At 40.3% G+C, this 25,342-nt stretch overlaps 1 protein-coding gene across 1 annotated transcript in view; it reads left to right on the forward strand.

Annotated features, from left to right (window-relative positions):
• The first annotated feature begins 2,844 nt into the window (after nt 1–2,844).
• Nucleotides 2,845–25,342, forward strand: part of tmprss3a (transmembrane serine protease 3a) — a 35,786-nt gene continuing 13,288 nt past the window's right edge. Inside the window, exons 1-9 of the mRNA XM_042494653.2 lie at nt 2,845–2,911; nt 3,077–3,123; nt 6,545–6,779; nt 8,317–8,430; nt 18,322–18,438; nt 18,997–19,120; nt 20,771–20,890; nt 23,746–23,792; nt 24,222–24,387. Coding sequence (XP_042350587.2) covers nt 2,845–2,911; nt 3,077–3,123; nt 6,545–6,779; nt 8,317–8,430; nt 18,322–18,438; nt 18,997–19,120; nt 20,771–20,890; nt 23,746–23,792; nt 24,222–24,387 — 1,037 coding nt within the window. The remainder of the gene's footprint in view (nt 2,912–3,076; nt 3,124–6,544; nt 6,780–8,316; nt 8,431–18,321; nt 18,439–18,996; nt 19,121–20,770; nt 20,891–23,745; nt 23,793–24,221; nt 24,388–25,342) is intronic.

Genomic DNA, 25,342 nt, shown 5'->3' on the forward strand with positions numbered 1-25,342 from the left:
TTATTGCTTTTGCTGAAAGACATGTCTAGCACCTACCACATTTGAAACACTCATTAGTCTTTTTTTCAGTACTTAGAATGACCATTAGTTTAACATACCTGAGTTAGGGCATACCGTGACATGCAGGTTAATTTAAAGAAAATATTTTTTAAAAAATATTCTATTTAATTCAATTTTATTTATAAAGTCCATTATCACAAATCACAATTGGCCTCAGAGGGCTTTACAGCATACAACATCCCTCTGTCCATAGACCCTCACATCAACTAAGGAAAAAATCCCCAAATAAACCCTTTAACAGGGAAAAAATGGTAGAAACCTAAGGAAGAGTGACTGAGGGGGATCCCTCTCCCAGGACAGACAGACCTAACATAACGCTTAACAATAGTAATAGACATTAAAATTATAAATGTAATATATGATAGCATGTAATGTTACATGTAAATATTGTAATTCATGTATGAGGCAATAACAGTCATATGTATATAATAATAGTTAGTAGTTGGCTTTAGGAAACCAACCTCACAAACTTTATACATAAACCTCTTACTGTTGAGGCCTCTAATATCTAAATAAATGCAATTATTCTTACACATTTTTGTACTGCATGACAAGTTGGTCTCAGGAATGTAAAACAGCTTTAAGACCACTTGAATCATTATATAAAAGGGCTCTTAAGATCCACGCTAAAAACAAAACAAAAAAAAAACAAAACACGTCAGCACCACCACTGTCATATACTCACCAAATATAATATTTAAAATTTGGAAAATTTGATAATGCATAATCTTTGCATACTCTTTAAAATTGTTAATCATTGTTAATATTCCTGCTCCTCCTTTAAAAACATTTGTTACACTTACGCTAAAAAAAACCAACAAGAGCCACTCAGTCAGCCACCAGGGGAGAGTGCAGTATTCCAAAATGTAAGACTTAGGAAAATCATGTTTTTCTTTTGTAGCCATAAATCAGTGAAGCACTCTTCCCACAGAGCTTATAACATGTACCAACTGCCATACCTTTTCATGTTTAACTAATTTTTGGATAGTGTCACAGCAGACCTGCACACATTTGTGTTTCAGCGTGGGGGGGGGGTTCAGCTTTTAGGATTGTACAGCATTATGCATATCTAAATTTTTTATCTTGCATGTATTTTTGAATGTTAGGGGGTGGGAGGGGGGCAAACTGGTTTTAGGATGCGGGAATGACTGTGCCCTGATACGTTCATAATTTTGTAGCAGCAGTTCTGCACAACTTTGAGATTTTTCTTGATCAGGTGGGGTGTGAAGGAGTTTTTTCTCTTGGTTGCTGCAAGTAGAAAAACTCTCACCCTCCCAGGGTGAGCGCAATGTTCAGAATTCTTAAAAGCAACTCAATAAACAGTAAATAACTGAATGTCCACACAAAATTTAGAATCTTGAATTCAAACCTTTTAGTGAATCTTTTTCAAGCAAGCAATGAGCAGTTACAGAGCTCTGGATCAGAAATGCATCTCCCTAGCCGATAACATCAGCGAGTCAGCCTGCATTCTGACAACCTGTCTTTCCCTGATCCAGTATTTTATACTATTTACAATGAGGAAATGTGAATGAAGGTAGAATCATCTTCTGGTTGGTTCCCCTCGTCATCTGGCTCCCCATTTAGCGTGGCATTTTCTCTGGATTGGTCAACTTCGAGGACAGTCCCTTTTTAGGAGTTGTTTTTTTTCCTTTTCTGCATGACCTGTTGAACTCAGTCACAGAGACCAGACACCCACACTCTCTCTTTTTTGTCTCATATACAAAAATATTTCCTCATTTTTATCTCTGTTTACGGATGACCTTAACATGACACTCCTAAATGACCTATACAATAGCATTTCAATTCCTCTATCGGTAATTTCAACATTCTCACTTCATAATTTTTGCAATTGCATGACGATTTTAACCTTTCTTAGACAGATCCTTAAGGGCTCATGTCACATGAAACTTGTTCCCTATCCTAGCATTATAATCACACTTTAGCTGAAATCATTGTTCGGTTATAGAGATTTAGGTTACATACTTACATACTCCAACAGGTGGGATATGATGATAACAATGTTTGTAAAATTTTATGAACTGATGTTTTGTATTTTATTTAATCAAATTCTGTCATTTATGTATTTATTTATTCAACCAACCTGCTTAGGGACTTCAGGGGGAAAATAGCAGCTCTGCTAGAACCTGGTACAATGCATCTCTAATGGTTTTATATAAGGTTAATGTTTTGTTGTGCACTGTCCCTGTCTAAATAAAATTACATTACATTACATTAGTGGAGGCATAATGGCAGTAGTAATAGGCGTCAGACAGGACCACAGCATCACATTTACTTTTATTGAATAGTACATTCATTTCACCACTGCTGAATTTCCTCTTCATCTTTGCAGCACCCTTATAGAGTGTTTAGAGGGTGTTACCTGTGCTAATACCTTACTTGAGATCATGTGGGATTCATCAGTGAGCAAACCTGATCAGAGCAGATGGTGGTTAAGAACACTTGTGCATCGGGAGTTCTGAAGCAGCTTGATGGTGAAGTAGCTGGATGGTGAATCCACTGGACGGTGACCAGAAGCTTCCCTCCTCCTCCACCTGCCTGTCCACACAGACTCCAGGACACTTAGGGGACACACGAGTATGTAATCCTACCTACAGAGTGGGTGGTGTAGGGTCACCCGATCCCCACTGCTAGTGGCTGCACTCACCTGCTCAGGTGTCTCTTTGTACCACATTGTAGGCACGGCAGGAGGACAGGCAGAGAGACAAAGAGGAAAAAGAGGAAAGAGACAAAAAAAGGGAGAGGGATAAAGGGAGTAAGGAGGATATGGTCTTAGAAAAAGCACCGCTGAGTGTGGACAATGGCATGATGACGAAAAGCTTCGTGGAGATCAGTATGTTGGACATAATTTGGAAATGGACTGAACCAGCTTTTTCTTGAGGATGCCTGTTTGTTTTTCTCTTTTCATCATCTCTTTTTCATTCACTTCCATTGTCTCTGTCTCTCCTCTGACACCGTCCTCTCCACAAATCCACCACATCTTATCTCTGTTTCACAGATCCTGCTGCCAACACTGCTGCTGCTGACACATCCACTGCCCTGACAGTAAGTGGACAAAATACAGCCAGTGAAATAAGTGCTGAAGAAAATTCTTTGTGTTACACATTTGTAAACTGATTGAATACTGCAGGAGTTTGGAGCTGTTAGTTTAAAAAAAAAAACAACAACAACAACAAAAAAACAAGACATTGGGAAATTTTCTTGAGAAAATTCCATACTGTGATTTTTTAAAGGTTTTTCTGACATTTCATAAACAGAAATAATAACTGATTAATCATAAAGTCAGTTTGATTCTCTCATCTTAATGACATGTAACTAACTGATGAAAGTTACACCTGTTTTCCATCATTTAGGGGCCTCTGCATGTTTACACACTGTTTGTGGACTCTTGTTTTTGCTTTAAAGGCCCATATCAACAGGTGACCATTAATACAGAACACACATCTCATATAGCTCACACTGACCACAACAAACAGTGAGGCTGCTGACAGAGGGAAAAAAATCCAGTGTTAGTGTGGTAGCATGAGTGTTGATAGAGGAAGACTCCTAGATGTGTGTGTGTGTGTGTGTGTGTGTACAGCTATATATGAGCTTCTGCTGCTGTGTATTTTTCCATGCACATTTCCGTCCCCTGTGTGTGTTTATGTATGAGTGTGCATGAGCCTTTCAGTGTGAAGCTACACCTATAAAAACAGTAATGGCTCATCATAATTTTAACCACACAGCACGGTCACCAGGAAACTGATTACCTTTGAATCAAAATGTGCTTTTTATACAGGGAAACAGATATACTGTGGATTGATTTATTGAAATAGCTTTGCTATCATACGATATTTTTCTGTGAAATAAAGCAAGGTATTGGAGGTGTTTATGAAGATAGGAGGTCAAAAGGTAAATAGGTTTCATTGGATGCACTAGACAAACTGTGATTGTGGTTGTGGTTTCCAGAGTTAACAGAGTTTATTTTTGGGGTACTTTGCACTTCCACTCATCAACACTGAGGGTCCATGTTGTGATGATCTTTGGATATTTAAATCTGTATCAATTCAACTCTACATTTATCCATCTCACCTCTTTTCCTCTATTCTTTTGTTTCTTCTCTGCAGTTTCTGCCTCGGTTTTTTCTTTATCTATTTTTTCTTCTCCCATCTTATTACGTTGTTTTTAGTAATATTATACTAATTGAAACATATTGCATCATTTCATTTTTTACTAGGGGTGGGTGTTATAGAGGCATGTCCTACCTTTCTCAGGTTGCCAGCCAGAGAAGAGACGGTGGGGGAGTTCAGACGCATGTTGCAGCTCAAACAAAGTAACACATTTTTGCAGTGTTTAACACAACAAAAAATAGGCAAGGATCAACTGCCTTTATAACTTTAAATAAAAGTAGCACTGAGCTTGGCAGTAGATGTGAGTAAGAATCAGTGTAAGTGTGTTAAAAAAAACTGCCTCTGTCCTAGCTGCAGGCCTCCACTTTCAAATTTCAGAGGCTCAAGGCCTCACTTCCTTTTAATAGGGGTTCTGTATCCTGTCAGCGTCTATCAAATAGCTTGGCCAGCGGGGGACAACAATGCATAAACTAAAATAAATTAAAAAAAACAAATTTGTTATAACAGTGGGAATCACCAGAGACCAAACAATACAATATTATGATTGTATTTGGCTCATGATGCTATATTATTGCTCATTTAAACATGGTGTTATATGCTGAGTATTGCAGTAACTTGGGATGGACATTCTACGTAACTTCCCTATCAGAGTACTCACATTAAATTATCATAGATAACTCAAGTGCACTTAAATAGGTGATGTTAGAACAGGGATGTAAATTGGCTAATAACGGAAAACGGGTGCAATTTCAAATTAATGTGTTGAACAGTCAGACCTTAATTATCTTGTTAAACCATAAATTGAAAGTTAACATGAGAAAAATCTGCACACTTTCTCTAGCTCGTTCCAGGTTAAGCGCAGCACTAAAGGACCCTCTCTGAGCTGCTCTCCTCTGTGTCAGTTGAACGTCTGTCCAGTTAGCAAGAGCTAACACAGCTGCAGCTAACATCCCACACCAAGCTGTCTATCGGCTCACACGGTTAGCTCAATTGAGCTGAAATGACTCAATTGTTAACTGTTATTAATGAAGTAACGCTAGCCCTGTGATGCTAACAGTTACCCCTGTCACTGTGTGTGTGTGTGTGTGTGTGTGTGTGTGTGTGTGTGTGTGTGTGTGTAAAGTAGCTGGTGATGGTGTCCTTCTTTCCTGTAGGCCTCACAGGCTGATGATGATACCTTCAGGACCTGTGGGAGGTGTTGCCAATGCCTCTGTTAGGGAAGTTGCTATTGGCTCTCTCAAAAGTCGCTAGGTGACGTCATCAACTAATATGCATAATATGACATTCTGAGAGGCAAAAATGAACAAAAAATATAAACATTTTATTTAACCCTTTGAAACCTTGGCAATTTGGCATGATTCCTTTAGAAAAAACTTTCAACAAAGGTTGAAATACTTGTGAAAGGTGTCTGAAAAAAGCACAAGAAAAGTGATGTCGCTCTATTCTGAAACAAAAATAAATAAAACACATAATAAGTGCTGCAGAAGTGCAAGTCCATTTCATCATTTACCATGTAGTTATATTTATTTTATTATTTGTCTGTGTGCCACCATTTAGGTGAGACACCAAGACCATCCAAAAGACACGCTGGTGATCAAACAGAGACTTTCTTTGGTCCAGAGAACACACTCTTGGCTTTCCTTTATCTGCTTTTTAACACGTGACAGTTTGGAGGTCCATGTTAGAAAATATGTACAACAAATATCAAATTTGAACTGGTTATGATGCAATGCACTTGCACGGATGGCACTTAGCAATGCAGTATGATGTGTCAGGTTGAAACGCTGCCAGTAAAAACATAATATAAGAAGCAGAAAGGTCCCTTTAGGGTGGGCAAGTGGGGAAGTGAATGGGTCCAACAAATCCCAGACTTTCATTTTTTTAGTGCTGCTAGTGCTTTTCATTATATTCCTATGTGCCTTTGTTGACATCCCTTTTGGTTGCAGCATCTCGGAACGTCACAGCATAGGAATACCTAGAATACGTAATATGTGGACGTTTTCTGGTTTTCTGTCTACATTCTGCATCCTCCTACCACTGCACTCTGATACTGTAGTTTGCACTGTTGTCAGATCTTGTCAGGAGCAGAACGCTGCACTGAAGCAATACTGAACCCTCCAACATGTTCCTTTTCACTCAGTTAAGCCCAGATACTACTGGTTTACCACAGAGCTGTGTGTACAGACTGGCCTTACAGTCACACCGTCAGCCTTAACATCTCTTTTGGTAATATGTTTTTCATAGATTTTGGATAGCTTGGATAAAGTCTTCATACATGTGTCTCTGCTGTCACTCCGGGCAAAAGTCATCAAATGTTAGATTCATGGCATATTTTCCTCTCTGTCACCCAATTTAAGGAACCTAAGACAGCGGCACCTGGACAACCAGACCCCTCCAGGATAGAAGTGATTTCGGTGACGGAGGAAGACCTCCCCACTGTTGAAACCCCCAACACACTGAACGTCAGCCCCCTGGGAAGCTTTGCTGCTGACCCCGAATCAGAGAACCATTCTGCCAAACCTGAGGAGCCGCAACCTCCAGCTGCACCCAGCCCCACCATGCCAATCACCAAGGTGCAGCCCTTCATCCACGGTGAGACCCTGCAATCCTCTGTGTGGGTATGACTGTTCTCAGGTGGAGTAACAATGGGCTCTGCTTGAAATGTGAAATGATGTGACGGACACACGGCATTACGAGGATAATAGTGTTACATCTGTCCCGGATTAAGTCCTCACTTTCCTACAAGACGCTGTAGTCAGCCAGAGCTGCTGAGAGAAAGTCACTCTGTATATTGACATCATGCTATTGCTTTTGGCATTAATTTGATTGGCTAGTATATAGTGAATAGTTATTAACACGGGGCTAACACTTAAGCCCCTTTGTCACTTCACAAAACACCTGCTAACATCTGGCTTTTTATTGTGATAGGAAAGTGTACAGTCAGCAGTCATACCCGTGTCAAATGACGCTGCAGTAGTTACAGGTATTTATCAGCTCTGGCTCTGATCACCATTGATGGAAACACGACAATAAGGTGAACGTTTCAATTTAACCCCTTAACTGACAAGACGTACTGGTGTCCCACCAATAAATATCCTCCATCTCCATCCAAGCAGCACTCAAACATCATTCCAAATAATTAATAATAATAACATAATCAAGTTTGTAAGAGAGAGTCATTAAGTAAGAGATATATAAAAAGTAACCACCTTAAAGTTCTCACAAGCCTCCACAGGGTGTATGCAGTTTTTTAATATGGGTAAACCCACTGAAAATAGGCCACAGGCTGCTTTCCCATTGCCAATAGAGCAGAGCCGTGTACATGGCGGAAACAAATGGTGATTTGTGGTGGTGCGTCATTCAATTCACAGCAGATGAGTATCCTTTTCTTTTTGTGTGAGTGTGTGTGTGAGTGTGTGTGTGTGTGTGTGTGTGTGTGTGTGTGTGAGTGCGTGCATGCGTGTGTTATTTGTGTGTCATGTTTGATGTCACAGACAGGCTGGAGAATAGGTTAGTAAACAGCAGAAAGCAGCATGGACTGAGGTCTGTGAAAACTTTACTATGATGACTTGTCTTTATATATCTCGTACTTAATCAGTCTCTCTGTCAAACTCAGTGCAGACTCATTTGGAACGATGTTTGAGTGCTGCTTGGACACAGACGCACAGTATTTTGTGGTGGTGTGTCATTAATTTCACCAGAAATTGGGCCAAAATCAGTGCATTCACTCTAGTGTTGCGCTTCCATTACTGCCAGTCAGAGCCGATAAATACTGGAGACTACTGCAGAGTCATATAACCCTGCAGATATATCAGGCTGTGTATCTACAGCCTGATATATTATCCTCCTCTGAGCCCTAGAACTTAATTGTTGTCCAAAAACTACATGTTCTTTTAAACACACAGTGGTTTATTTCTTAAATGGTGTTTCAAAAGTTTCTCAATTCTGTGGCTATGCAATACCTTTAAGAACACCACATTTCATGTTTTATTTTATGTATTATGTATTATGTATTAATGTATGTCTCTTTTCTCGGATGTTATCTCTTCTTGGCATTTGAAGTGTTAGCAGCTCATATTGTATAATTTTAAATCAGTGTAAATGATAATGGGCTATTTTGTGTCCCTAGAGGATGACATGAAGGAAAGCTGGAAGGACAGACTGCTGGCCCACCGCTCGGAGCTGGTGATTGCTTCATGCCTCATCGTGGTGGTTGTTCTCGCTCTCGGCATCGGCCTCGGAGGTAAGGAGCTCAGCACTGTGAGTGCTTCCATTCGGCTAGAATAGAGCCACTGTAGCATGGACTGTCTTGGCTCCATCAATATTTGATGTGGTCCTTACCTGTTATACAATGTAGGTCCCTCCCACACAGTGCAGTGAGAACATATGAGGTCACTGACACAATGTATCCCACCTGCAGCTTGAGTTTGAGTGTTGGTTGAACACAAACTGTCCTTTTTACACTGTGCCACAATTTTAGGGGAGAGAAAATGTCCTTGATAGTTAATTTAACATGATAAAGTCATTATGTGTTGCAGTCAGATACTGATGATGTCTCTAACCCACAGACATCAGCAGACATTTGACATTTTTCCCTTTGATACACGTTTGGACCTGTACTGCCACCATCTTTCCCTCTGTGACGTCAGATCCTCATCACATATCAAATCATTTCATCTAAGATTTGAAAAGGTTGAAAATAAATTTCGACAGTGTAAATTTATTTCAAAATACAAGAATAGGATATCAACATTCTAAAGTCTGACTTGAATGTTTGAAATAATTCTTTAAGTAAAATATCTGAAAAGAGTGAGTTGAATGTCTACAGAGCAAGTTTCAAAACTTTGAGGAAACACATTTGTCACATTGAAAACATAAACTGCAGAGCTTCTAATCTGCTGTTTGGCTTTACATTCTGGGATTACTGGCAAATGTTAGCTGGGGAAATTATGTGAAACTCGAAATAAAACATTACTTTCAGCTTTCCTAATCTTTGATTGTTTTGATGTGTGTCAGTAATCTAAGCTCATGTTCTTCCTACTTGCTTGGAACCTTTTGGCCAAAGGCTGGTTTTAGTCACTGGTAAAACACATGATCAGCTGGATCCAGATCAGGTGACACACTGACAGTCATTCCACTGTTACCTGCAGTTACCTGGTCTGTTGGGTAACTCAAACAATTTCGCAACTTAAAAGGAACTCTATGTGTTTTTTTTGTGATAAACATATCATGGTTGTTTCCATGTTACGTTAATGCGTTTTATTTCCCAGCAATACACATATTATGAGTACAAACTGCTTTCTGTGCTCCAAACTAACGTGTCTGTTTGAAAGTTCACTCTGAGTTGTGTGACCTCCTTCACTATGAGGTCTATTTCCAATGTTTGTTGCACCGAGTATGAAGAGCTAAACACTGGCTGACTGTGTTCATTAAATGGTTAATGAAGAGGTCGATCAGCAGAGAGACAGGCAAGATTCCTCTGTGTGTTTAGCAGGTTTGCACAATGTGGGTGGTTTTCACTGAGGAAAAGTGAAGCTGTATTCCAATAAATCAGCTTCTTCTCAAAGAGACTGACAGGACAATGAGTTTAGTCAGCTCAACTCGGCACACAATTTCAGTTTATTACAACTAGGCTGAAATTTTGAAGATTAAATCCTTTCTATAGAGACCAACTCTTCTTATCCAGACACACGAAGCAAGCAACATGACATACTGCAAGAAACAAAGGGCTGGATTTTTAGTGTTGTTAGTGATGTTGGAGATTTTTAGTGAGATTCTTTCTTCCTTCTGGAACAGAGACCTAAAGTTTCAGTTTCACTTCATGTCTCTGAAGAGGTCAACAGTAACCTCAACTCGACCACAATAAACAGCATTGCCGGGCCATGCACTTAGTCATTTGGATACAGCTGAGAGGAGCTGACAGAATTCAACTCTGAGGAGATGCAACCAAGCAGAGAAGGTGTTTTTTCTTCTCACAGTGGCCCTCATTTATAGTTATATATAGTCACACACACTTACGTAAGATGGCGCCCCTGTGCCCCCTGTGGGCTTGTCGGCTCCCTCTCCTGTACCTGCTACTTGTTACATGGAGTGTGCCACCTCTGCAAGTGTATGATCGCCTCACCCTTCTCAACATCCGCGTCGTTGCAAAAATTGCCTATTCGTGGCTTTGATGGGCATTTTAAGACGCTCCCACCTTCCCTGGCGTCCATACCACTGTTTCTATGGCGTCCTTCATGCTGGTTACCTTGCAAGAGCCCCCTAATAAGACGCGGTAAGAGAGGAGGAGTCCTGTTAGACTGAAGACTTACTTGGCTTCTTCCCTTCACGATCCCCATCACTCAGCCAGATCTTCTATGGAGTACGGCGGCTACGATCTGCTGAATTCCACGGAGTACAGGTACCGGTGACTCCGGCCAGCTGTCTGGGACACCAGGGAGCCGCTTCCGTGTTGTCGGCCAGTGCGGATCTCTCTTAGTGGGGCCATGTGCCGGGGAATCTCCGCCTGCTCGGTTGCATGTCTGAGCGGACAGACCAATTCTCAGTCCAAATGGCGTTGTCCAATACGGGATCTCTCATTAATAAGACATTTATTTTGAATGACTTTTCATCAAGCATGATCTGGATTTCCTCCTGTTGACTGAGACCTGGATGAAACCAGGTGATGACAGCACCTTCTCGGAGCTCCTTCCTCCCTCCTCCCTCCCGGCTGTTCCTTCTTCAGTTGTGGTGGCGGCTTGGCTGCTATATTCAAGGACAGCTTCAAATGCCGAATGATAACCGCAAATAATTTTTCCAGTTTTGAACTGCAGCTATTTGTGATTGATCTCACTTGCTCTGTGTTGTGTGCCACCATTTATCGCCCACCTAAATTTAATAAGGATTTCATTCAAGAGTTTTCTGAGTTTTTGTCTGATTTTATCCCAAAGTTGATAAACTCTTAATCTGTGGGGACTTTAATATTCATGTTTGTTGTGCAGCAAATCAATTGGCCAATGAGTTTAAAGGCCTTCTGGACTCTTTCGGTCTCACTCAGTCAGTTAATGGTCTAACACATATGCATGGGCACACTCTTGATAATTCTCTTGTAATTTCACACAGGCTGTCTGTCTCCCTCAGAGAAATAGTGGATACTGCTATCTCAGATCACCTCCCCATTATTTTTGATGTTGCTGCTCCCCTACCTGCCAATAGTCCTGTTTCACCAGCCTGCCGATGCTGTATCTTTACCCAGTCAACGGCTGGAGAGTTTGCTGCTACCTTCAAGGACTCAGCTGTACGCTAACAGTGCACTGTCTCTCCCCTTTGCCCAGATAGCCTGCTCTTCGCGTTCCACTCTACACGCTCTGCAATTCTGGACTCTATTGCCCTTTCCGGCAAAAAAACACCAAATCCAAGGCAGATCCCTGGGTAAACGATTCCACCTGTGCGCTCAGGCAACAATGCAGGCAGGCCAAGCAGAAGGAAGAAGAAGGATAAATTACATGTGTCTTTCGGCTTGTTAAGGGACAGTTTGGCTGCTTACCAGAGAGCTCTCAAGGAGGCAAAGTCCAAATATCTGTCCTTTGTCATAACTAACAGCTCTCATCGTCCAAGAGTGTTACTTAATATTATAGATCCATGTCCCACTGTCCTGTGTGATGCTTCCACTGTAACCTGTGAAGAGTGTGTTTCTTTCTTTACCGACAAAGTGGTGTCCGTCAGGCAGAGTGTCAGTAATGTATCTATGTCTCCTGGTGATGTGTGTTCCTCCTGCTCAGTTAACTGTCTTTGAGCAGTTTCAGACAATTTCTCTGCCGTTTTTCACTAAGGTGGTTAGTAGCATGAAACCTACTAACAGTCCCCTGGATGTCAATCCAGCCAAACTTTTAAAGGAGGTTTTTAATTCTGTTGGGTCAAGTCTGCTTGCTTTTATTAACTCCTGTCTCTATTCAGGGTTTGTCCCAGCTGCCTTCAAACATGCTGTGGTTAGGCCCCTCCTTAAAAAAACCCATCTTGATCCCTCGGTGCTGTCTAATTTTAGACCTGTCTCCCATCTGCCTTTCCTTCCTGAAGTTTTTGAAAAAGTTTTTTTTATGCAATTACAGTCAAATATGATCCTTGAGAAATTCCAGTCTGGTTTCTGATCCTGACATAGCACCGAGTCAGCACTGTTAAAGGTGCACAATGACATTGCATGGTCTGTGGATCCTGGGAATTCCATTGTGCTAGTGCTCCTGGATCTCACAGCAGCTTTCGATACAGTCGACAATGCAGTCCTCATATCTCATCTGGATCAGTTTGTAGGCATCCGTGGTACCGCTCTTCAATGGTTTAGGTTGTACCTGGTCTATAGAAGCTTTTCTGTGTTGATTGGTGACCTCCAGTCATCACATGCATTTCTCCCTTGTGGGGTGCCACAGGGTTCTATTCTTGGCCCTACCCTTTTGTCCTTATATTTGCTACCACTGGGATCAATTATAATTAAACATGCAATGCCCTTTAAGTCGGACTTAGCCAGTCTTCCCTTCTTCTCCTTGTCTTCTTGTCTCCAACTAGTACAGAATGCTGCTGCCAGATTTTTAACCTACACATCCAGACATGAGCACATCACCCCTGTCCTGTCTTCACTCCACTGGCTCCCAGTTAGGTTTAGAACTGATTTTAAAGTTTTGTTGTTTGTTTTTAAAGCCATTCAAGGCCTGGCTCCTCTCTACTTGTCAGAGATTTTATCTATCCGTGATCACACGAGGGCCTTGTGTTCTTCTGATCAGCTTCTGCTAGATGTCCCAAGGTCGAAATATAAACTGTGGGGTGACTGTTCCTTTGCTGTCGTTGCTCCCAGATTGTGGAACATGCTACCCCCCGACATTCGCACCACTACTGATCTCGGCCTTTTTAAGTCTAAACTGAAGACTTACTTTTTAGAATGGCTTTTAATCTCTGACTAAGGCTATCCTGTTCATACTGTTCTATCTTGTTTTATCTTTTCTGAAAGGCTTTTAACACTTTGCAGCTGTGTAGCACCTCCCTCTGTATTTTTTATGTATTGTTTTATGGTTCGTTTATTTTATTGTTATTTACACTGTTTATCTACACTATTATTTCTGACACCGCTGTAAAGCACTTTGGGTACCTTTTTGGTTATTGTAAAGGGCTATAGAAATAAATATTGACTAACTGATTGATTGATTTATGATACAAAGGTACGGCAGAAAAATAGGCCATCCGCCATAACAACGCCACTAGTTCTGTCCGAGTGCGTTCTCATCTGACACCGTCCAGCTGCATTCTGGTTGGAGGCAGAGGCTGGCTTTTGGCATCATGCTCGTACACCGAAAGCACTGACAGAGCTATTCAACGAGGTCAGAGTGAGAACGGGCAGGGTTTTTCTGCCCAAAACTAACCACACTTTAAACGGTTACTTTATCGGTTTTCAGCCAGGTCTGTGCTAGCATGGTGTGGGGATTGTGTAAAAATGAAAGGTGATGAGGCGCCTCCCTAACTAGCAGCTTTCTGAGCTCCCCACATGTCCGCTAGCTAAAATCTATCATGAGAAATTTCTGCATGGCTCGGGTCAGCCGTTAACACCATTATCTGCACACACTTCCTATACCATGCTAACACAGACTTGGCTGGAAATTGGCAAAGACTTCTTTTAACCACAGCTTTGACTTTGCTGCCCAATCCCGACCATTGTGACAGTCTACACTGTTGAGTAAACATAAGGACCATGCTGCTTCATCCCACCATGTGCATTTGTTGACATCACAGTAACGACATCAGGGAGCGTAAACAGCTGACGCAGAAGGATACCTAAAATGTCATAAGTAGATGGGAAGGTCACTGACAGAGCGGCACCATGTGACAAGTTGGGATAAGAATGTGCTGAACTTTCTGCATTCCACCTTCCCTGTTATTATTTTAAACTACCACTTCACCTTTTAATGATCTCTTCATTCTTGCCATGGTGTGTAAACATTATTTATTAGTAGCCATTAATGAAACATACGAGAAATACACTTGAAGTCCTCCGTCAGTCTTTAACAGATTTTTTTTAAAGATATTTTTATTAAAGGCATTTTTCATATAGAAATACAAAAGAGAGAAGACAGACAAATAACAAAAAAACAAACACAATAAAAACACAGTGCCCCTCCCACCCCCCACCCGCATCACTGGTGTGGTAGAAATAACTACGGCAATAAATTAAATTTTCCCATGGTTACAACCAAAAAATGAAATAAAATTCAATCAAGTAAGACATGAAGTCCCAAGTGTTGATAACATGTATATCACAAATATTAGGTAGACAGAGGGGGCAAGTTTTGCACTGACTCACTAGTTTAGTGGATGTAATGGTGGTAATAAAGCCAGGTAAGAATCCTATATTTGTTCATATTTTTCTAGATTCCTCCTAATACTAAATACATTTTTTTCAGGTGTACTTTATATAATTCATTTAACCATTGTCTCTGCAATGGAGGAAGCTCTGATTTCCTATTCTGTGGAATATACGTTTTACCATCTGTGCCTACCAGTAATATTAAGTATTTTTTAGTGAAACTCACAATGAGCCCATGTATATCAACCAAAATCGATAGTCTCGGTTCAGGTGGGATCTTAGTTTTTGTAGACTCTGAAGTTATTTTAATTCTGTATTTCAGTAATTCTTCCAAAAAAAGGACATTTCCAACAACATATGAATCACAGGTTCTACATCACTGACAATTTGGAGAGGAGTTGCTGTGTATTGTATGCAGTTTATGTGGAGTATAATAAGTTCTATAATATATACAGACATATATACATACAGAAAAGGAGTTTAAAATTATGGGGTTCTTGGTGATGGTAAATAATGTTTTCTTAGAGGTTAGAAAAGGAAGAGAATTTTAAGGGACATTCTTTAATTGTTGTTGTTCAATAGGAAGCCATCTTGCCTCAATGTTATCAGCATATAACCAGCACCATATTGAACGAAACTGGGCTGCAAGATTATAGCATCTAAAATTAGGAAGGTTTAGTCCTCCTTTGGAATATGGAGCCTGAAGGGTTGAGAGTTTGACTCTGGGGGCTTTGCCTTTCCAAAGAAAACTTCATATACATTTTTTTGGTTCATCTAAGAACGATTTGGGAATTTTAAATGGGATGCATTGGAATAAATATAAGAATTAAGGGACTATGCTCATTTTGATAACATTTACTCTTCCAATTAATGATAGTGGAAGGTCCCTCCATTTTTGTAAATCTCTTTTAACCTGATCTATTAGTTTTATGTAGTTGTCTTAAAAGGTTTTATCAGTGGAAGTACAAATTTCTATGCCTAAGTATTTAAAACCATTTGGGGGCTTGTAAAGGTTTGGTTAGGTTCTTGATATAGTTGTCCTGTATATCTAAGGTCAGAACCTCACTTTTTGTAAGGTTTAACTTATAACCAGAAGCAGCACTGTATTGTTGGAAATACTGAAAAAATGGGGGGAGTGAGTTTGCAGGGTCAGTTAGAAAAATTGAAAGATCATCTGCATAAAATGCTAATAAATGCTCACTAGATCCAAAATTAATACCGGTAATTTTAGAGCGAATAGCAGCAGCCAGAGGTTCTATGGTTATCAAAAACAACAGCAGAGAACTAGGGCAACCCTGGCAGACAAATCTGGATAATGAAAAGACATCCCACAGTACTCCATCAATTTAAATTTGTGCTTTAGGGCCATTAAAGAGCGTTTTGATGTAATGACTAAATCTACTTCTAAAATTCATCACCCTAAGAGTTTGGACAAGAAAGCTGGGTTCAATTCTGTCAAATGCCTTTTCCGTGTCCATCAACAGTAATAGCATGGGATCTTTTTGTGAGCAGGCTGCTTCTATTATAAATAAAAAATTCTACGCATTGTCTGATCCATATAAATTTCTATGATAAGATGATAAGAAGTATACTTTTGGCGATCCTTGCCCAGTTTTGGCAACAATATTATTGTAGCCAGTTCCAAATAATTAGGGAGTCTTATTAGTCAGTGCTTTGTTTAGCATGTTTGTTAAAGGGGTTAGAAGCTTAACAGAAACATTTTTAAAATATTCAATTGGCCCAGGGGCTTTATTATTCTGCAAAGACTTAATGGTATCAAGAACCTCCTTTTCAGATATATCAGCATCTAGAAAGTCAGTCATTAGAATCTAGTTTAGGTAGGGTTAATGATTTCAAGAATGCTGCTGCTTTTTCTACCTCATGGTATGTCTTATATAGTGTCTTATAAATTAATTGAAATTCATGATTGATATCACATGAATCAAAGGGACCTTCCATCATCTGTAATAATCAAGTGTATAAACCTCTCATTCTCTTCTCTTTTAATTTGCCATACTAGTAGCTTACTAGTCTTGTTTCCAAAAATCATAGTAGTGGTATTTGGTCCTTTCTAAATCAGCCTCAGCCTTGTCGGTACATAAATTATTATACTGAATCCATTTTAAAGCCAAAGTGTTAAGCGCCACATTACTTTTGGTGTGGGCGTGTTCACGCTCGAGATCTCTAATCTCATTTTCCAGAGCCGTAATATTTTTCCTTTTGTCTTTTATCTTAGCTATATGAAAGAATTTTACCTTATATGCTTATAAGGCCTCCAGTATATTGGCATAAGAAGAATTTATATTGCTTTCCATGAATAGGTCAAATTGACTGCTCATAAAACTAATGAATTCGGGGTCCTTAAGCATATAAGATTTAAATCTCCAGGTAGATGGTGTTGGTTGTGTGGCGTCCATATCCCATGTCATCATTAAATTGTTATGGTTGGACAATATAGCTGCTAGATAGGAGCAGTCAGTGACCCTGGCAATCATACTACAGGATATTAAAAACATGTCAATTCTAGAGTGGGAATTGTGAACATTTGAGAAGAAGGAAAAGTCTTTTACTTTTGGGTTACGCTGACGCCAAATATCACACAATCCAAGATCCCTCATGCCCTGAACCAGGACCTACCCAGTCTCATTTTAGTTTAACATGTTCTGCGTCGGAGAGGTGAGTTTCTTGAATAAATGAAATGTTAGTATATTGTCTCTTTAGATATGTCAGAATTTTTTTCCTCTTGATTGGAGAATTGATCGCCCTGACATTCAAAGAAATTAATTTTAGCTGACTAGTCATACCTTAATGCAAAATGAAAGTGAAAAATTTTGGGTACCTCAGAGCATACATATACCATGGGAGCTGTGTAAATGACAGTATCTATAAAAGAAAACCATACCATACCCCCATGAGAGACCCGAGTGGGTCGTTTACGCTCTACTCTACAATGCCTCTAAACAGTTACAAAAGACATATAATAAGCATCAAATCACATTAAAGACCCTACGAATTACAGTCTTCAATCAACAACAGTCAGAATTTAAAGTGTGAACACAGAACCTGGTAAATCAATGTCAACTGGACTTGAGGTATAACATAATAATAATAATTGGGCAATCATGCTATTCAAGTAAAACAAATATTCCAGGAGATCAGGCGGGCACAACCATTATTTTAACTACTAAATCATTAAGTAACAATGTAAATGTCCATACTGGTGTAGAGAATAAGAGTACAAAAAAGACTGTCCTTTTGTACCGGCTTTTAAACAGAAAAAGAGAAGACAGTATTGAGATTGTGCAGTAGGCCGTTTTTCAAAGTAAGAAAAATAGTTAACTCAAATATTATAAGGCCATCCTCTCCATAATCCGGATGTAATTTACACGCGTCCTCCCCTCCACCTCACAACAGTGCAAACAGCGCCAACAGGTGGAAGACACTCCATGCATAAAATGTGTTTTCTCAGGTGCTCAGTTAGTTGTCATTGTCAATCGTTTTCAAAAATTACACCACTGCAGAAGGTGCCACGAACCACCTGATGGTTCCCTTGTGCTTAATTAGTAGTTTAGCTGGATGGTGCGGGGAATAAGCCATCCCTCTTTCTGGAAGGCTCTTCTTGACATCCTTGAAGACGTCTTTAGTCAGGGAATATGTCTTTAACAGAATTTCTAAACTATGTCAGCAATTTATCTTGCAGTTTGGGTTTGACCCGTCACTCTATCTAACTCCCTGTGTTTGTGTGTGTGTGTGTGTGTGTGTGTGTGTGTGTGTGTGTGCGCGTGCGTGCGTGCGTGCGTGTGTCCACAGTGGGTCTGAGCTGTGTAGGGAAGTTTCGCTGTGGCTCATCGTCACAGTGCATCAGCGCGTCGGCTCAGTGTGACGGAGAGGTGCACTGTGACAACGGAGAGGACGAGCTCGGCTGTGGTGAGACACACACACACACACACACACACACAGGCACACACACAGGCAAAAGATCAGTTAATTATTCAGCTAAACAACCATTATATAACCGAAAATTGGGAAAGGGTTATTAAATAAGTCCTTTAAAATAATATATTTAACTGTGCCAGCAGCAGCACACATTTTTCAAATGGAAATGAAAACGTGGCGTTTTAATAAAGCTCTCCTCCTGGTCCTGTTGCTGTAATTGCGAACACTTTATCTTTTAACAGCAACAAGCTGCACTTTAACTATTTTCTGTTGGCTCGATGAACGCTCAAGATATATGAATATGAATATGTCTTTTTGGTTTCTTTTTTTTTTTTAAACCAAAGTTACTGAGGTCACATGACACAACTGAGTAAACATGTGGAAGAGGCTGCAGTGAAATGTCAAGGAGAAGCTTTCCAGTGGACAGGATGGATGAGTAATTCGGAAGTCTGTTTGTTGTCTGTTCAACTCTCTGTCTGTCTCGCTGTCTATCTGCCTGTCTGTCTGTCTGTCTCTCTGTCTGTCTGTCTGTCTCTTTGTGCCCATCAGTGCGTCTGAGTGGGAGGAGTTCGGTCCTGCAGGTCCAGAGAGGTGGAGTGTGGAGAACAGTGTGCTCAGATGGCTGGAACAACTGGCTGGGAGTCTCTGCCTGCAAGCAACTGGGATACTCCAGGTTGAGACTGCACCTCAACATCCTCTTTTCTGTCCCCTGATTGTCTATTCATTTCTGTCCCGTGGTTGTCTTTTCTCAGCTGGTTCTGCATGATATAGTGTGATGGGAGATTCTTGTCCATGTCCCACTTGACAGCTTATTGTCTTACCCTGAATTGTCCCACACTGTTCAGACAACCGTATGGTCCAACACAATAATCCAAAGGGAGATATCTAACAATTATTAGATGGATCATTTAGGAATTTTATATAGACAGTCATGGTCCTCAGAGGATAAATCCTCTACATTTCTTATATACTCTACCATTAACTTTTTACCTTTGCTTGGTTTCATTTTCTTCCCTACTTTCCTCTACAAATGAGAATGTGTGCCAGTTCAGGTCCGCTTCTGTCATATACATGAAAGAGTAACAGCATAATCTAGGCGTGTTAGTTCAAAATCAAGAAATTCAACTTAGTATGATTTCAGTTGGACTAACATATGTTAACATGTATTTTAAAAGTCCAGTTTTAGTCGGACTTACACAATAAATCAAGTAAACGTACCAAGTATCCACTCGTAGTGACTACAGCAGTATTTTTTTATTAATATTTAATAAAATTACAATAACTTTAACCACAGAGCATTAGATGCCTCAACCTAAGTCAAGAGTCTTTGTTGAATTTCTTATTAAAATGTCCTGCAAATCCCCATCTGTCCTTAACCTTAACCCCAGTGCTTTCATTGCCTAAACCTGACCAGAAACAGGAGTGTAGAAGTGAACCTCAAGTCCTGGTGACAAGATCCTGCCCTCTGTGGGCCCACCATCCTCCGTACACGAAGCTTCTACTGTAGATGACTGTTTGGTTTCGTTACTTGAAAAAAACATTGTCTCTGAACATAATGTAGACAGTGATTATGTTGCCATAACAACATAATTAAGACAGCAGTTTAGTAAAAGGCAAACATAATCTCTTAGAGACAGGGTTGGTTAGCCAGACAGAAGGAACAGTACTGCGAGATGGTTTAGATTGTGCTGTTTTCTTGTTTGATGTGTGGGGAAGAGAACTGTGAACTGTATCAAGCTACTAGTCAGCCAGACACTGAGGGTTTAGAGGGCATTAAGGCGGGTAGCAGTATGCAGTAATAACACTAGTGGCGCTGCGGGCCATGTTTCCTCACTACTAGAAAGTCCAGTTTAACTAACAGATCTTTGAGTTTGAGGCTTATTAGATGCTGAAACACTTCACACTGGTTCATTATATAGCATGACAGGATTTTACAACTGCATAAAGTTATCACAGTGTCTGCCATTGTATCTTTTGCCACAATGATCACAAAGTTAACAGCAGAAATGCAGTGTCCGTGTGGCAAAGGTAATTACCAGGAATGTCTGCTTGCTGTGCAGGAAATGTTACATTTAAATGTGTCATTGAGGCATGATCTGATGAAACTTTTACAAAACATTTCCAGAACAGAAATCTGAAGTGTAGGAAATGTAATGTGTATTTTCTACATTTTTTTCAGCTGTGCTGTCTCCCCTAACATGAATAATATCTGAGAACCCTGTGTGTGTGTGTGTGTGTGTGTGTGTGTGTGTGTGTGTGTGTGTGTGTGTGTGTGTGTGTGTGTGTGTGTGTTGCTGTGTGTGTGTTGCTGTGTGTTTGTCAGGTATTTGGAGTCCTTCTTCATCTCTCTGACCTCCATCGAGCAGGACCTTCAGTCAAACCTGGTGTCCATCAACCTGAGCCAGCCGCACGCTATAAAGCTGCAGAATGCCACCGCCTTCAGGTAGAAAGCACAGCCCCATGTGAATGTTATGGAAAAGTTTGCAGACTAACTGTGTTATAATAATAATATCAAAGTCACTAACATTTGGCAGCAGATGAATCATCTAAAGGATCTCTGTTAGAACTGGACTATTTGGAGCTCAGAGGGTAGAATGAAGCCTCATCCAGCTCAGTCTGATTTAGTTTGGTCCTAAAATGGGAAACTGTGTGCTAACTTAAAAAGCAAATATTTGCCAAAAGCAAATAGGAGTGTGTACCTGTTATTTGGCCACCTGGTGGCCCACATACACAGCAGATCCACATTGACTGGATCCTTGACACCAGACAGATGCAGAGAATAGAGCTGGAGCTTACGTCTGCATCAGCAGACACAAACACAGTCTGCTGATTTCTTTTTCTCAGTTTTCAGCTGTGAACCAGAATGAAAATCTGCCAAATGTTTGTTCCCGAATCTGTGGATCTGCAGAGATGTTTGTTGGACCTCTGAGGGCACAGATTCCATGTGGCAAGGAAAAAATGAGCACTCCTCCAACCACAACTGAAAAACTCTTCAAGGGGCACGACATAAAAAGCAATATACGACAAATCTGACCATCAGCACACAATAATGTCCTTTATAGATGCTTTTAAGTTTAAGACTTAAAAGCATGTCAAAAGGACAATATTGTGTGCTGACGGTCAGATTTGTCGTACAGATTCCATGTGGGCCTGGTCATCAGATACCTAAGGTTCAGTAGAAAATCTCAGGGCAGCAGCTGTGTGTGGCTATTTAATGGAGGTTAACTCTTCAACACCTGGATTGACAACAATTTTCTTGTGCTGCGCTCAGATGCCCTTCACAAGCATTTAAACCTCTGAAACCTGACTGATCTGATTTATTTCAAAAATACGGGGGGAAAAACATGCAAACTGCAGGAAACAAGTAAATGCTATGAGGAAAAATACCTGAAAATTTAAAAATAGGAAAAATGTCCAGTTGACACTGAAATGTCCAAAGTGATAACCACATTTATAATTATTCTAATTATATATTAAAATTCATGGTACAGAAAAATATTTATACTTTTTTTTAATTTTAAGCATGTTTTGGGATCATTTCTTGGTTTGTTTGTTTTTTTCAATTTCAGCATTTATTCTTTATTTTTAGGTTTACTTTATTAGTGGTATGAAGGTTTACATGGGGTCAATGGTGCAATGAAAAGTACTGGACAAGGGAACAAGAAAGCCTCTGAAACCTTTTCTCTCGTAAAACCAAAAGCCACAGTTTGAAGCACCTCTGATAAAGCAGAAATCTGACTTCTGTGACGCTTGATAAAATAAACGTGGCTGTCTGCTGTCTGAGGCCTTTTGCTCACCAAGAAATGCAGCTGTAGTTTATGTTTTTCCCCGAGCAGCCTCAAGGGGTAAACAATGAACTCATGCCACAAAAAAACAAGACAAGACTGATGCCTTCTTTGTTTTACAAGAGAAAAAAATTAAGGATGAGGACTAACTGGTTGGTTTCCTTTGTTAACCCTTTGAAACCTTAGCAGTTTGGTTTGATTTCTTGCAAATCAAGGCAATGAGTACCTTAACAAGACATGGCCTAACAACTAGCAAAAAATTAGGAAAAGTTACAAGGAAATTACCTGAAATTATGCATAAACTGAGTTTAAAAAATATTTTAAAATGTGCTGAAAAATAAAAAAAAATATCTATATTTTTTCTGTAACAGTTTTAAATATATAAGTATAATAACTATGAATAGATTTTCTTATCCTTTTGTCTATTTTTCCCATTTTCTTTTCAACTTTTTCTAATTTCTTGCAATTTGTGGGACATTTCTCACCAAGCTGCTCACTGACTTTCTTGACCATGTTTTCAAAAGAAATCAAACCAATTTCCTCACATTTCAAATTGTTAGGCAGCTCTAAAAGGCATCTGAAAGCAGCACAAGAAAACTGATGTCGATCCAGGTCTTAAAGGGTTAAAGAGCAATACACAATAGCTTCCCTCAAATTCCCTTTGTTGTCCCAGCTGGTCCAGCCAACGGGCCCAGATTTTGTCCTTAGTCATTTGTTCAAGATCCACAGATGAGATAAATTTCTACATTGAACACGCTCTTGAAGTGATAGCAACTTAATCAAACCAAGTTAGTCTGACTGTACTGTTCTGTTAACTTGGTGGTATTTAAATTCCACTGACAAGTTGATTTCACTATTAAAAAAATTTAGTAAACCAACTGCCTTGAAAAATACAAGTAAATATAAGTATTTATCTTAATTTGTGTTTACTTTATATTTAATTGTTAAGTTCACTCAAAATTTAGTGATATTTAATTTTGTGAAGTTGTTGCAACTTAAAAATGTCAAGTTTAATTAAATCAATCTTTCAAGTTTTATCCACTTCAGTAAACCAAGTTTACTGTGCTATAAGAAAGCAGAACTTGTAGATCTCTTAACTTCATCACTGGCTAAAAACTCTTTGTTATGATCAAGTTAAGTCACACTAACTTGGTTTACTGAAGTTGCTAACACTTAGAAAGAACAAGATAATTCCACTTGCCATTTTTAGGTTGCACAGCTTCACGAAATTAAGTAAATACAGTTACATTTGGAATGAACTTAACAATTAGCTAAAAAAAAATTTTTTGGTTTGATTTGTAGTTATATTTACTTTCCTTTTGCAATCAGTCTCTAAGATCCTTTTCAGTTAAATCAACTTGTCAGATTTTGGTGGGTTGGGGCCAGTCTAAGAAATCTTCCTCCACATGTGAGCTTTGTGTCTCCTTCTCGTCTGTAATGTCACTGGAAACTGAAACCTTCATTTGTGTTACTGCTCCATGTGTGTTAAGTGTCTCCTCTTGTGTCGTCCCAGTAAGACTCAGTGCAGCTCAGGGAGGGTGGCCACTCTCAAATGTCTGGGTGAGAACACACACTGCACATTCACTGATCTGTGTTTAACCCATCACTTTCCTTTCTCTAAAGCTTTCAGGTGGACTCAAGAGGAGCATGTGTGCTCCTGCATGTGTTTATGTTCTTGCATGGTGTGCAATTGTGTGGTAATGTGTGGTTAATCTGTGTGTGTGCTGTAACTTTTGCCTGCTAAAACAAGTAATCTGTATTTACAGACTAACGCAGCCCACATTTTTTAAAAATATGTTGCATAGAAGGAGTCACTAACCTTCTGCAGAGACTTCCTCCAGCCAGCTTCCTCGTGACAGTTCTTTACTGATATCAGCCTCCACCGAATGGTGTTAATCCAGTGTGTGTGTGTGTGTGTGTGTGTGTGTGTGTGTGCTGTGTTTGCATGTTAGAGGTGCATGATCTGACCCTCCTTGTGTCTGTTCTCAGAGTGCGGCTCCAGGCCCCAGTACAGCACTCGTATCGTTGGAGGAAACATCTCAAGGCCAGGTCAGTTCCCCTGGCAAGTCAGCCTCCACTTCGACAGTGAGCACCTGTGTGGAGGCTCCATCATTACGTCACGCTGGGTCCTCACTGCAGCACACTGTGTGTTTGGGTGAGTCACACTGCAGACACTCCACATGTGAGCTGTTATATTGTGCCAGCATCCAGAGAGGGCGTGTAATATATGGTCAGTTACCAATTACGTTTGTTTATAATTTCGAAGTTGGTAATTGCATTTCCCCCATGTTTTTGAAAGAATTCAAACCAATTTGTTCCATTTTCAAAGAGTTAAATAGCTTGTGACAAGGGTCTGAACGCAGCAAAAATAAAACTGATGTCCAAACAGATTTGAGAGGGTTAGTTCATCCACCCATTATCTGTGTCATAGTATTTGTCATGATTCCTGCATTCTCCTCCTCCCCTTCACTCCAGTACTTTTCCATTCACCTCACTCTGACCTGCTCTTTCTGCTGGCCACGCCCACTGCTGCAGTCTGCTCTCCCCCACAGCTGCAGCTCATCATCAATCAGTCCAGTACTTAAGACACTCGCACACGTTCATTCACTGCCAGATTGTTTCCTCTGCTATGCATGACTTTCCAGCGTTCCTTTGCCAGATTACCTGTTGCCGACTCAGCCTGTTCCCGACCAACCCTCCGTGCCTGCCACCCGGTGTACCTACCTGCCTTCTGTCCCTGACCACGTGCTTCGCTTCGGCGTTCTGCAATCCTGACGGCTCCACTGGCAAAGACCTCCCCGCTCGACCACGACGATCCTTCAGCCTGCTCCTCGACGGTACCGTAGCATTCTCGGACTGTTTCCTCGGCTTCGGATCCTCTGCCTGTTCCCGACCACGACCCAGCGTTATCCCCGACAACGCTGCCCCACGTGTTGTCGGCTTCCCGAGCTACGGGGTTTCCTGCTCTCCAGCCACAGAGAGTTCCAGCTTCGTGTCTTCATCTCGTGGGATTACCAGAGACATTTACTGGGTAATTCACCCGAAGAACGGACAGAACTTTTGTGAGCTGCTCTTTATTAGTGTTGGCGATAATAAAGTTTATTACCAAC

The sequence above is a fragment of the Plectropomus leopardus genome, chromosome 10 (assembly GCF_026936395.1).
Source record: "Plectropomus leopardus strain MGB_pleo_1.0 chromosome 10, ASM2693639v1, whole genome shotgun sequence".
Classification (NCBI taxonomy): Eukaryota; Metazoa; Chordata; class Actinopteri; order Perciformes; family Serranidae; genus Plectropomus; species Plectropomus leopardus.